This window comes from Mytilus galloprovincialis, chromosome 7, assembly GCF_965363235.1.
Source record: "Mytilus galloprovincialis chromosome 7, xbMytGall1.hap1.1, whole genome shotgun sequence".
In the NCBI taxonomy this organism is placed as follows: domain Eukaryota; kingdom Metazoa; phylum Mollusca; class Bivalvia; order Mytilida; family Mytilidae; genus Mytilus; species Mytilus galloprovincialis.
The window spans coordinates 17,169,608-17,183,864 of record NC_134844.1 but is presented as its reverse complement, the minus strand read 5'-3'; the positions used below and the strand labels follow the sequence as shown (position 1 = coordinate 17,183,864).

At 30.7% G+C, this 14,257-nt stretch overlaps 1 protein-coding gene across 1 annotated transcript in view; it reads left to right on the top strand.

Annotated features, from left to right (window-relative positions):
* The first annotated feature begins 360 nt into the window (after window positions 1-360).
* The window catches only part of LOC143082436 (uncharacterized), a 29,332-nt gene continuing 15,435 nt past the window's right edge, over window positions 361-14,257 (top strand). Inside the window, exon 1 of the mRNA XM_076258093.1 lies at window positions 361-850. Within this exon, the coding sequence (XP_076114208.1) occupies window positions 802-850 (49 nt within the window). The 5' untranslated portion in view covers window positions 361-801. The remainder of the gene's footprint in view (window positions 851-14,257) is intronic.

Here is a 14,257-nt window from a genome sequence, read left to right as displayed (position 1 = left end):
CATTTTTTAGCAGAAAACAGTTTTAATGATTGATTGCACATCTTCAGTAATGTACACACATACGGTTCCTTCAATATAAGTAAAAATATTTCATCTTATATATTCCATAATGAGTATATAACATTTGTATCATTGACAGCACTAGCAATATATTGGACTTATAAGAGAAAATAATAGTTTGAAAAGAGAACTTCTTATGTCACTATGCTCTGACTACACATTGTTCTCATCAGCTGATCAGTAGATAGTTTTCTATTGGTAGATGAAACTAAAGTGATTACGTTCTGTTACAAATATAATATCAAGTTAGTTAAGAAACCACTTGGGGTTGGTTAATTGTTTAATACGCCCTATAATGGCAATGCGTTTATCTTTCTCATTACTTCCTTTGCAAAACGAATAAATAACGTACAGTTGCTTACAGATCACTTTCATTAATTTCAAGATTTGTAAAGCTTCGTTAAAACTCTTTTGTCTTCTTTGTTTAAAAGAAAACCTAACTGCAAAGTTTTGAATTATTATATTCAAGATCTATAACAGTATTCGATTCTTGGAAAAGTATCCTGTTAATTTAGTTTGTGCAGACTTGTTTTTGTCAAAGTGAAACAAACGTTGGAATAAAACACCTGAGAGAAATCCGGTGTGAAATCCACAACCCAATCCCGTAACGGGCACCTGTATTGGATGATGTCATTAGCAACGAAGACCTACACACGTTTACTTAACTAGCTTCACATCACCGATATAATAACCAGGGGAAATCCAGTTAACACACAGAATACAAAAGAGATACGGGTAGCAATGCTTATCAACCTGGCAATTTTACACGTAGTGGCCTTAATTATTAAAGGTAAGTTATTTCCTGCTTATTTACGGTATTCATATTTAAATTATGTTTAATAGAGTAACTTACTTAGAGAGTCAATTATTTTAAGGGGGTTTGCTTTATTTTACTTTTAAGAACATAAAGTTTCAAAACCTAAGTATTTGTGTATTGTTACACTACAGACAAACATCTTTTCATTCGATTTCGGAAATGTTAACTGCTAAGAATTGGTCAAATTCAATATACTTTCAACTGATTTTTTGTTTTATAAGATTTTAATGGGAAATGATAATTTTCAAATTTATCTATAAGACAATCGTATTTTGTGATAAAGCAGAACCAGGAGAGTCAAGATGATCCATTTGTACATTGAAAAGTTTATATAATGTAAAGGAATATAAGAGAACCACAATGTTTTCAGGATAGTTCTCATAGAAAACATTTACGTTATGAATATTCAGTATTGCTTTGCGTTTTTGCCAAATATTTCATACAATGTACAGAACAGGTTGCCAAACACGTGTACATATTTGATTTCTTCACGCACATTTAAGAATTAATCAATTGTATTAACAAATACGACATATTTGATACGGAGTCTTCTTGACTGATGAAATGGGCGATGATATTTTGTCATTCAAGATTAACAGAAAAAAAATCTGCAATATCACTGACTGAATTATTTTCTTAAATGTAATCAATGTTATTGACTGATGTATCACTCATTAATTTACATAATCATTTAATACTATAAATTGTGACATCTGTCTTTTTGTTTGATTTTGATAAGTGAAAGATTGACTAGATGTAATTTCACATGAATCTGTTTTGTTCGTTGCTAAAAATTCTTCTTGAATATTTATTGAATGTTGACTTGGAAAGCCATCAAATTGAGGTTTAGGTTTAAGGGTGTCATCGACAATAGTTGAATTATTTTGTTCGCGTTTCTCAACATAATTGAAAAAAAAGTTTTTAAAATTGAATAAGTGTGTTCACAATGCATTAAAGAAGTTTTCCAATTGAGCCCTTTGTAATATTTTCATGAAATATTTAATACTTGACGATGAGCAAGCAACAATAAAAACAACGTTGCTATATCTTGTAACTTGTTTTACTTTTCTTGGGTTAGTTCATCAAATGTTGCAATACTATTTTTTATGCTTGCTAATCTCTGAAAACATTTGGGGTTTTGTGTTAATATGGTGACCTATACGTCATATGTCCTTTTAATCATTTTAATGTCTGAAGATAAAAATTCATAATAGCGAACATAAATCAGCAGAAAAATCCGTCAAGTTCATAAACGCTATTCAGACGATATTTAGTTTAAAAGAATAACAGACAATAACAGTTACTGCGTGTGTTTAGAAAAACAAAAAGTTACAATAAGTGACGACAAAAAAAGTACTCGAAACACTTATTTATCTACTTCCTTGGTTTATTATTAATTTTATTATTTAAATTTTGTCTTAGATTAAGATTAATTGTAAGTTGTACATGCTTTTATTCGATGATCTTTGATGTTTTGTGGGTTGTTATCCCCGAAAAGATCAGATGTACGCTTATCCAATTTTCAGCACGTATTAAAAGTGCAAAAATGAAGGTAAATCTAAGAACATTACAGGTAGCCATGATTAGTATACAGTTTTATCCTCTATAATTTATCCTGATTTGTTTTTCATTCGTAGAGCCAAAAATCGAAAGAAACTATAGCTTTAAAAGGAATCTAATTATCAAAGATTTTGTATAATCCATATAAAAAGATCCATACAATTTTACGTTTGTCCCTAAAGCATACACCTTAAGTTCAAAAGTTGTTAAAAAAATTTAATTTACATTGTTGCGGAAGACATTATACATTGTTATTAAATATTATACTTTGCTGTTGAAGATAGTATATATTTTTGTTGCACATATTACAAATTGTTGTCGAGAAGAATGTTGAAACAAAATCGCAATAATTTGGAAAATCTCGTGTTGCATGTGAGGGCATTCCTTACTACAATTAATTATATCTTAGCAAGACAAAACGTAGATTTACTATAAACAAAAATATTCGTCTTTTTTTATTGAAAAAACTGTTCACCACGATGTTTTTTGTTTTTAACTACATGTACGATCTGTTTAAAGATCGTTTTTTAAACTTTTATTTGGCCGAATTTGGTGTTTCTACCATTTAATTTTAAGTTCGTTTTGAATGCTTTGTATTGACTCCAGGTTTTGTGGTCATGCATTGTATATCTGCATTTTGATGTTAGTTTTGTGTTTGATCTCATGTAAGGTGTCATAAAATTTTGGATGAAAAATGTTTCTATTGCTTTTAATTGTTTACGGAGTTTCAATTTGACTCAGTCAGTTCTGTTGAAAGATACTCCAGAATCGACTGTTAAAGGTGCTCATGGGTACAAAAATTTCAGTAAAAAATTAAACCTTTATTTTGTCATTACAAATTTTATTTATTACCCTTTTAGTTATTACTTTATGATATGGTACAAAATTCAACCCAAAAATTCGATTCGGTTTTGCCCCAGATGACTTTTAAATGTTTGTATCATTGAAAAATTATCATCCTTTGGAGCAAAAATGCCATTTTTGGCATTAAATTTGAAAATTCTTTTTTAACTCATCGGTGACCTATATTTTTTATAATGGTTTTCAAATAAGCTGTACATAAACTAAATAATTGTAAAATTTAAGCGATTTCTGTAATTAGGTTATTTTTTTATTTCGATATTACCTCTATTTCTCCTATTAGTTAAACAGAAAAAAAAGGACATTAACAAAAAATTATGCTCCTTCCAAGGGCATATTGTGAGCTTAAATGAACGGTGACCCCATTTTTTTATTTCATTTTTCTTTTAAGTATATGATAAAGTTCATCTATAAAAAAAATATAGCGAAATCCTATATTAGAAAAAACAATTGATTTATACCCAGGAGCCCCCTTAAGTTCAAATAAATTGGTCTGATCATTGCATGCAACTACTGTTCGGAATAGTGTACATGTATCAAAGTTTACTGAATGTTGGTTAGTTATTGAAATCATCAGCTGTGTCTTTACAGAAGCTAAAACAAAGGCAATAGGTTATCAACAAGTTAACATTGAAAGAATCATCTTTTTAGAGATAGACTATTCCTTTAAAATGTATCAATCAACGTTAGGAGTGCTTGCAACAACATTAGCATACTTTTAATTAATGATTGCTTGCATATACATTGCATAAAAATACAGAAACAAACGACGTAATTCCTGTTGGTTCAAAGAATGTTATCTTACTGAGGTTTCGAAGTTCTCATTTGTTTTCAAATTGTCTATTCTAGAAAAATAATTCATACGTCTCAAATTTATTTTTGCTGTTTCATTGACATTTAGAAAACATTTCTTTATATTTATTCTGTAAAAAACTTTCTAAGCTAATCATGAATTAAATTAATTAAAGTCTGTTTTAGGAGGATCAGATGTGTATATGTTCTTTGTAATTTTAGCATGAAAGAATATCTATTAGTTTAATAATAAGCCCGGAAGGTGGGTCGACATAAGTAATTTAAAAAAAAAAAACTGTAACACATTGTAGCGCTGTCTGTTAATCAAACTCAAGGTACTTTTAACAAGTATTACATGGACGTTCAACTTCAGACTTGAAATCAACCTAATGAAAAATGAAATAGCATCTGTCTGTATTTGATTAATAACACTGCAATTGAGTAAAATGAATCGGCTATTTTAACAATTTAAAATCAACTTTCGAATTTGTACTGATAATGTGTTTTCACTGTTCAAAACAAATCTTCGAAACTTTTCGATACTGTTACACACATCAAGTACTGTTCTGTTTAAGTCAATACGATAGTTAACAATAATAGTTACCATTCCCCAAAATGTACTTGACAAATTTCCATATAAGATAGGTATGTCAAACTCTTATTATAATTCCAGAAAAAGAGATACAGAGTTTCAAAAATAAGGCATGTACAACAAAATCCACAAAAGTTCCATACATGTACTTAACACAAATAGTAAACTATATTATATTTGTATGCAGTTAGTTATACAAAAATAATTTTTATTGTTTTGTGGGTCGTTACAAAGTGAGGAGCGTATTGTGTTTGGTGGCAGCTTTTAGCTAAGCCGTAGTTGAAACAGTAGATTGATTGATTGGTGTTTAACGCCACTTTCAGCACTATTGCACCCGGAGAAATTCATCGAACTTTGATAAAATAAAACTTCTTAGATCACTCGGAAAGAAGCCCCTCCCCCTTTAAGTACATATAGTAGGTATAAATGTATTTTATTTTGTTAAATAAACGTTCGAGTATCTCTTTAAAGATATAGCACTCACGTCAAACATCAAAACTAATGGTTGTTTGGTTGTTGTTATTGTTTATTCGTAAGTCGTTTTATCTAAATCATTATGTTAGATTTAAATATTAATATGCTAAAGTTTGATGCAAACTTTAGTTTTGAAAGAAATGAAAAGTTTTATTATGTATGGTATTTATATTTGAGATATTCTAACTGTTTGGACTCAATGAACAGATTGACTCCTTTGAATATTACTTAACTCTGTTTGTTGAAGCCACAGTCACGACTGCATACAGCAACTAAAAAAAACGGGTCTTGCTTATAATGTTTGTAGTGGGATATTGTAATGGATAGTTTTAGTTTTTCCTATTATGTCCAACAAATCAATTGATAATTTGGATTTATCAAAACTAAACAAATCTACACATTGTAGATTACTTATCTCTAAAAAGTACTTGATTTTTACATTGGACCGTTGTTTTCCTTTCTAATTAAGCATATCGGATTGTTAATTTAACACATCAGATACGTCATTTATTTTCTATTTGCTTCATCAGTAAATTGTATGAAATTATTCATAATATCATTAAATAACAAAAGTTCATGTTGATCACGGAATCATTTGCAGATTTCCTTTGGGTGAAATCTTACATTACAAAATGGCCACTGACATTTCCATAATTGCCGATTGCTAACAAAGTCTACTGTGCATTTGATCTGCCGATGAACGACAAGAATACATTGATAATAGATAGTTTGTCTTGCTTGTTTCATTAGAAGTTCATCATTCACGAATTAATAACAAGTCTTGATCTGATAAACCTGTCCATATGTGTCTGTTGTCTTTAACCTGTTTACGTTAATCGTGTATTTTGTCCCTTTATAAATGAAAACGGACATTAAGAAAAGAGTGCACATAATGGTAGTTCATCTTGTACATGTCAAAATCGTATACTTTAATTAGGATCTTTTTAGTTTAATTGTTGTATTAGACATGTACCGATTTCAAAAACGCAAGACATTTTTCTGAATAACGAAAAATGGTTCGCTCTAAAGAAAAACTATAAAATCTAACTGTTTTAAAGAAAATAAAAAAAAAAAAAAAACAACTGTAAACGCTACGATTAAACAGAGCCAAATATGGTATGATCAATACAGGGGGACATGCAAGCAATGTTTCATTGTACCATGTGACCTTACTCCTTTAAATATCCCTGGTCATGTGATTACTGAGCTTTCTGCAATAAAAAATACAAATTCATGCATACAGAAAGCTCAGTAACCACATGACCAGACTTATTTAAAGGAGTAAAGTCACATGATACAACGAAATAGGTTTAAAGCACATGTCTTTTTTTGTTTTTGTTTTGAATGGGAGGCTATTACACCACTCATACTTACTCCATTGAGTATTTTATATTAAAAAAAAAATAGAAGCAACATAGAGACCTAATGAGTAACGTTTTTTTTTTGTTGTTTTCTTTGCGGGGGGGGAGGGGGGTTCAAAACTATGATATTCATAGTCAGAGTTCGTATGTATCAAACATTAACAAACACGAAGAAAAATATTTATTTGTAAAAAATAAGTTTTAAGAATTATTTTCTGAAGATTTATAGAAGTCAAACGGACTATATATCTGGGAACGATGTTGACTAACTGTATATGAACAGCATGGCATGTATAATCAATAAACTAAAAAATCTGCTCTCTCTCTCTCTCTCTCTCTCTGATGTAAATATCACTGATTTTTTTTATTTTTGTTAAGGTAAAATGTTTAATTGATTACAATGCTGGCAGATACCTTGTAATATTATGCTATGATTATATCAAGACTAATAGTAAACCAATGAACCTTGAATGATTCTACAACTCGCAACATAATTGTTTATTCAACCACTGAGACATTATATTTGAGGTTTAATTCGATAAGCTAAATGGTCAATAAAATTACATGGAAGATTACCAAATCAATTAATATGATAAAATGTAATTCCAAGCTACGAAGTCAGCCTATAGAAATCATGACCATTTCATTTTATGTTGGTATAAATGTCATTTTTAATTAATAATTATACAGTTTGCAGTTTTATAGCAGTTGTAAATTTCCATGAAAAACTGCAGTAGATATCAAACTCCACATCGACAGAAACATAAATATATTATTATGTCTGTATATCTTATACTTCATGATATTTTATTGTCTACGTTCTTTTCGTTATGTTCGAGATAATCGTCCAAGATAAACAAAAATGACATGCTTAGTGTGTTGTATTTTTATCACATTGGATTTCACGGAAGAGAGTTTTTACTTCTAGAGAAACGTATTAAGTTTTTATTTAATTTTACTAATGATATTTGGGAAATGAGTGTTTCTCTTTGTCGTAATCAGGAGTAAATTAAATGAATATCTAAAGATTTATTACTTTAAACGAAGTCTACTTCAAAGTTGGGAAGAATATTTAGCAAGACAGTTTCATTTTAACAATTGACTACTTTTGAGTGTTTTGAACACTGAAAACGAGCCTAACGTCTTAATTCTTATCTTGATATCTATGGTGAGTGTATCCACAGGATACTACCATGAAGTAAAGATTTCATGGAGTTTAGAGTGTGTTATTCGCTGTAAATCTAACAGCTGTCAATGATATATATTATATATATAAATAAATGTATGTTAGGCCACACCAATTTAATTTCTTGTTCTACGGATTTTTGGACTCCAAAAATTGGGTCGAGCGAGCGATTTGAAAATTTTAATAAAAAAATATTAAATTTGCAATTTTTTTAGGCGAAGCTTGAAAAGTAAAGGCGAGCGATTATAATTTTTTTTGTAAACATAAAATAGTAGGATTTGACAATATTTAAACTTGATTTATCACTTGTACTTTGTACTTTCTTTAATTTATGAAGTATTTTTTTCCTGTTTACCAAGAATTAATTGAATAATTAAATCTGGTCTTTGTATATGTTGTATGTGTGACAGACAATGAGACAATTCTCCATCCAAGTCATAATCAGGTTGGGAACAACCCCTTAATGTTATAAATATCCCTTTTAATGAGGGGTCAATATAACTTTATAATATCTATATTTTTTAAAAACCTTTTAGTACAAAAGGGCTCCTATTTTCCCAAAAAACTATATGTCTATCTGGTATTAACTGGTCCAAGAATTTTGTAATATTTCTGGACTTTAAACATGTTAACAAATTTACTATAACAGTTTAATATTATTCAAAATAAGAGAACCCATCTTTTAGAAAAGTTGTTAAAAATATGTTGTATTTAACCTTTTTCTCAAAAAGAGGGTAAATACAACATATAGTAGCACTTTACAAATCCTTGGAATTTCTATTATCTTTTCTACAACAGTAAAATGACCCCTTGTCTGAAAAGGGGGGGGGGGTATTGTTCCCAATCTGATAATACCAAAAAGATGTCAAAGTACGGCCTTTTACACAGGGCTTTTATCAATACCAAACAGCAAGCTATAAGGGACCCAAAATCATTAGTGTACACAATTCGAACAGGAAAACCAACGATCTAATTTATATATCCAAACGGGAAAATACCAATGCACCACATCAACAAACGACAACTGCTGAACGACAGGTCCCTGAATCAATCAGGACAGGTGTATAATCCTACAGCGGCTATGGATAGTTTTGTTTCGCCAGCATACAATATAATTGCAGTTGAAGGCAACTCTTGCAGAGGTTCCTTGTATTTTATCATGCTTATTCTAACAACGAACATTTTGTGATAGGGAATATAAGTAAGGGGGAAAGAAACCTATATTTTGTTCTGTATAGGTATTTCCGCTGTTATATTTCGGAGCACTCCAACTTGAGATTAATTGGTTTCATAGATATGTACAGTGTGGTGGGGTGTAATGCAAACACTAGGAAATAGCATATAAAGATTCCGGGCTTTTGATTTATCACGTCGTAAGCGTCTGTTATTTACAAAAGAGTCATTAGTCGCGCTTAAAACATTTACATCAATTAAATAGCATATCTGCACTGGAATTTGTACTTTGTTGTACTATCCGAGGAACATAGATTACCAGAGGTGTCGACCAAATTGTTAAAAAAAGTCATCAAATATATCCGCATTATAATTTAGTCGTGAGTTTTCTCTACATAAGTCTAATCAGTAGATCATCTATTCTAAAGGGCAAATCAATAACAATTTTAAAGAGCTAGCGTAGAAACCAATTATTTCAAAAAAACATCTCTGCTAAGGTCAAAGGTTTCTAGGAGTAGAAAAAATAATAGCATTCCAATGAGTTGAACCTTATGTGGTCAGTATAATTAAAAAAAAAAACACGATTGCATCAAGGATGGTATATTTTCAGCACATGAAATGAGTGCTGACTCCTCGGCTAGTGCTTCCATGGTAGTTGAATGTCCTTGTGTAGTAGTTGTCGACCCATTGGTAAAATAGTACTCAAATATTCGAAGATCATGATAGAGCACATCAGACGGACATCTTAATAGACATAGAATCAAAACATCTGGAAACTCAAATCGAGAATGTTATTAAGATTATTAAAAACGACCACTTCCGATAGTTGTGCTCAGTTAAGCTAAAGCCGTCTATAGCTTCGTCCAGAAACAAAAATAATGATAACAGTTAATGTGAAATGATGTTTTTGTGTACAGGTAAATAATAAATATTTAACAGGTTGAACATAATTTTATAAAGAACAGATCTCAACTGACTGCAAGCGAATTATTTGAACACTTTTGAATTGACCGCTGCTGTTAAATATTAGGATTAACTGAAAGACAGAAAGGAAGCTGTTCAGATCACAATAACTCAATCAAATCAAATAACTTAGTTACTAGTATGGAGCTGCAGACGATATAGATAAGAAGTTTGCAATGATAGTAACATGATGAATAACGCAAATTGTATTGTCACTATCATGACAAGTTTATGGTCGCCTAAAATGGTAACTGTCCTAAAACATATCTTATTATATCGGATATGAGTGTGTTCTTTCAATTCCTTATTGAAAATGGCCGGAATTATCAACAGATAAATGGCAAAGAAACTGATCACAAAAACATTTCAAGTCAAGCTTCACATGAAGATGCTTTATGAAAAGGAGGCCATAGTGACCTAGTTTTCTAAGTAGTTCCTCTACTGTATCACTTAACTAGCATTAATGAAGTTGTGAGGACAAAGCCCGCAAATGGCAGATGCTTTATTACTTCAATACTAATGGACTAAAACTATCTGTGATCATGCTGAAAGTCATACTTCTCGCCGGGCATCCGGCTCTCGGCCAATAAACATTGATGGTCACGATATAGCCAATATTCCTTAAAGTGACATTAAACACCAACAATCGATCAATCAATGTTATATACAACATCTTTTTGTTTTATTTTGTTTTTTCCTTCAAGTAAAACATATATTACCACATTTTACCTTATAATTCATCTTAAGTTGGATTTTGAATCGATTTATTGTTCAAGCCTTACATAATCAGGGAACAACACTTATGTTTATTGTAATACAGTTAATATTTTTCTGCACTTTTCCTGTATTGATATGACTTAATTTGCAAATTAGTGAAATTACAGAAAAAGATTTACCATACTTGATTTCATCAACTGTTTTTGAAAAGGTTTAATATTGCCTAGTCATGTTATCAAATTCTCTGTTGAATAAAGTTTTCTATCCGTCTTTTACCTGTATGTCATTGATGCCATCAGTCCGTTTTTGTCTCATAACTGTGTTAGCCTATATATTTTTCTTATTTATAGTACAAGTTACGAAAAAAGCATATAATGATCTCAAATTGGACAATGTATCAAGGATATTAACTAAGTATCTCCAAACCATTGTTTCGTCTACTTCAAACACATATTAAGCATTCAGATTTAAGTAGTTAATAGCCTTAATCATGTCTGTGACTGTGCCGAAAAATGTTTACAGTTCATTATCGTAAAAGTCTATGACAACACAGATTATATAAGAATAAAGTATGGTTACTACACTGGTGATACCCACGTATACGGAACGTCAACCATTTGTGTATATATATAGCTTCAACCCAGGGATTGTAACAAAAAATAAAAACAACATGTAAATTAATTGATGCATTCGAAGCACTATTCTGCATTTATGTTCATCAGGAACACTCAAGTCGAATATTTTAAAGCCGGAGATATATAAGTACTAAAACAGTTGAAGAGCTTTATGACAACAAACACCTAAAAGATAGTCAAATCCATCTAAGGTCGACGTTGCCTGATTTTAAAAACTCGTCAAGGCAAGTAACAGTAGCGATATGTTAAAGACGGAGATAAATTGGTTTAAATAATCCCAGGATCTTCATTTCTCGGTTTGAAAGATTTTTATAGATGAGCTGAAGATCTAACGCTAAATAGAAATATATAAACGACAATGGTCTATTCTAAACGTAACATTTGACAATGGTAAATAAGAAATATAATTATTACTAAATGAGACATTTCTGCAAATATTAACACAACAGCATGACAATATACCAGTATTGTTGCAAAATATATTTAAACAAGCATCACTATCTTTCTATAAAACATGCCATCTGATTTGGAAATTTAAAGGGACTGACTGACTACATATTTTAAGACAACCACCTGAAATGACGCTTCAAGCAGCATGAACATGGAATATAGACACAAATATAATTTAGCCGGTTTAAACCACCATTTTTTACACAAGAAAATGCATGCAAGTCATGAATATGACAGATGTTACCATTCGTTTGATTTGTTTAAGCTTCTGAATTTTCCATTTGCCTGGGGACTTCCCGTTTAGAAATTTCCTCGGAGTTCAGTTATTTTTTTTTTACAAGTACTGAACAAAACAGCACAATTTAAGATAAGAAGTATGGCCTCAATTTTATTTTAGTAACTAACATCACTTACATTTTAAGTCCTACAGCAATGATGATGTTGATTAATATATTTGAAGTAATTGACTGTGTGTTTTTATTTTATTAAAGTCCTATCATTATACATTGAGTGGTATTTCATGTTATTTTGTTAATTTTGACGTTTTGTGTTGCTCGTTGAATTCTATTTAGAGACGTGTATTTGCTATCCCTAGTGTACATCGAAATGTTTAGCCTAGTATCATGATTCTCAATCATTTTGTAGCTTGTTCGTCATTTATAAACAAGGCCATGATTTATTCAAGTACTTAGTAAAACTAGCTATTAATAGAACGTATTTTGGTAAGTGATAAAATTTCAATGTTGTGTGGGTTATACATCATACCCTTTTATAACCAAAAGTGTATCGTCTTTATGCTACATATGAGGAGAAAAACTTCAACAAAGGGATTTACAAACTTTCGATGACTTGACGCTGAATTGTGATTGCAGAACACAAGATACAAAGATAAAAAGCTAATAATATTAAATTCATTTTTACTGAAAACTTCGATGACTGCCCACTGTTGTGAAGTTTAAAATCAAGTATAGACTGTAGTATTTATAAAAGGTTTGGAAATGCTAGAGACAACTTTCCAATGGTTACATTTCCGTCAAAAACTTTCGATTATTGAAATAATTCGTGCGTTTAGGGCATTTGCACAACCAACCAATGTTAAGCCATTGGTTGCTATATTGCAAGGATTATTTGGCAAATACAATTCTTTTCGTTGATAATAGGCACTGCTGTCATTAGGCAATTGTGAGTAATTAACTACAGAACAGAATGTTTTTTCTCGTTTATCCTGGATAATGACGATCACGAAGACGCTTGATGAACTTTAATTGAAAAGAGTTACTGGCAATCTTTTTAATCTGGTAAAAAACGTCATAAATGCGCTTTTAATTGACGACTTTTTCCAAGTAAGAGACATACCTTGAAAGTGGTCTATTAAAATATAACAGAAAATGACAAAATGTGGGTTGAAACTATAAGTTCTTTGTCCTTCCTAACTAGATGCGATTCAAACACAATCATCAAACACGAGTTCTACAGACAAACCTGTATAGAAATATGCCTTAAACGACGAGATTAGCTGTATATAGTTTCCTACCGAAATTACAACCAAGTATCATAAGTTCTTGAAAGAAAAATAGACAATAATTTAAACCAAAATTTAAAAAAATCTATACAACATACAAACAACAGTCATCTAAACACTACACTACAGCTAACAAACGAGCAAAAAGTACCACATAATAACATGGGATGATGTTTGTGTTTCAGTCTGACAAAAATCTGAACTCTCTTTTGGATAAAGTGATAAATTTGTACGCCAGCAAATGTTTTTTAAGTTGTTAACTCTCCTCTTTTGTGTTTAAATTTTGATCCTGGCATTTATGTGTTTCATCCTATTTGGTTTAGCGTCTTTGTTAGAAAAAACTGTGTGTGTTGATTGGATTTTTTTAGTCAGTTATGTTGTATGAATATGATGTTATAATTTTGCAAAGTTTTGGCTGCTGGGCCCCGTTCGGTTGCTTACCAAGTTTTGGCAATGTAAACGAAACTATACAATATTGTCATGCATGCGGGATATTTACCTAGCTATAACACACAGTTTAATCAATTATGTGTCTATTATATTCATGGGATATTGCAGTCGTTTCCATTCATTCCGTTGATTGATAGCGTCTGTTTTATGGACTTCCTCTTTATTAATTTGTCTGGGAGCTGGTATTTTAAAAATGTAAGTTACATGTATATTTATGGGCATATTATTATACATGGGCATACACGTATCTATTTCCGATATACAGTCTCTGAAGAATACCAAGCCGGATGTATTGGTAATTTTATCTTAAGACATTAAGTCTCTCAGAGTTTGAGTCGTAGGATGTCAATTTCGTATTGAAAGTTAAATTAACTTCCACACTTTATGTTTGTCATTTTGAAGATACAGTCCATAACGTTCACAACACCTACGTCAATATAGCATACCAATGTTTTATATATAGAGGTCTTTTAACAATACAAGATTATAATATACCGAATATGCACAAATTGCAATTCAACACATGGACGAATATTTGTCTCCATATATAATTGCTCTGACATATGTTTATGCTATTGATGCAAAGGTTAACATAAATATTTACTGTAATATACATATACCGGATATTTTGTAACGGCAACTTA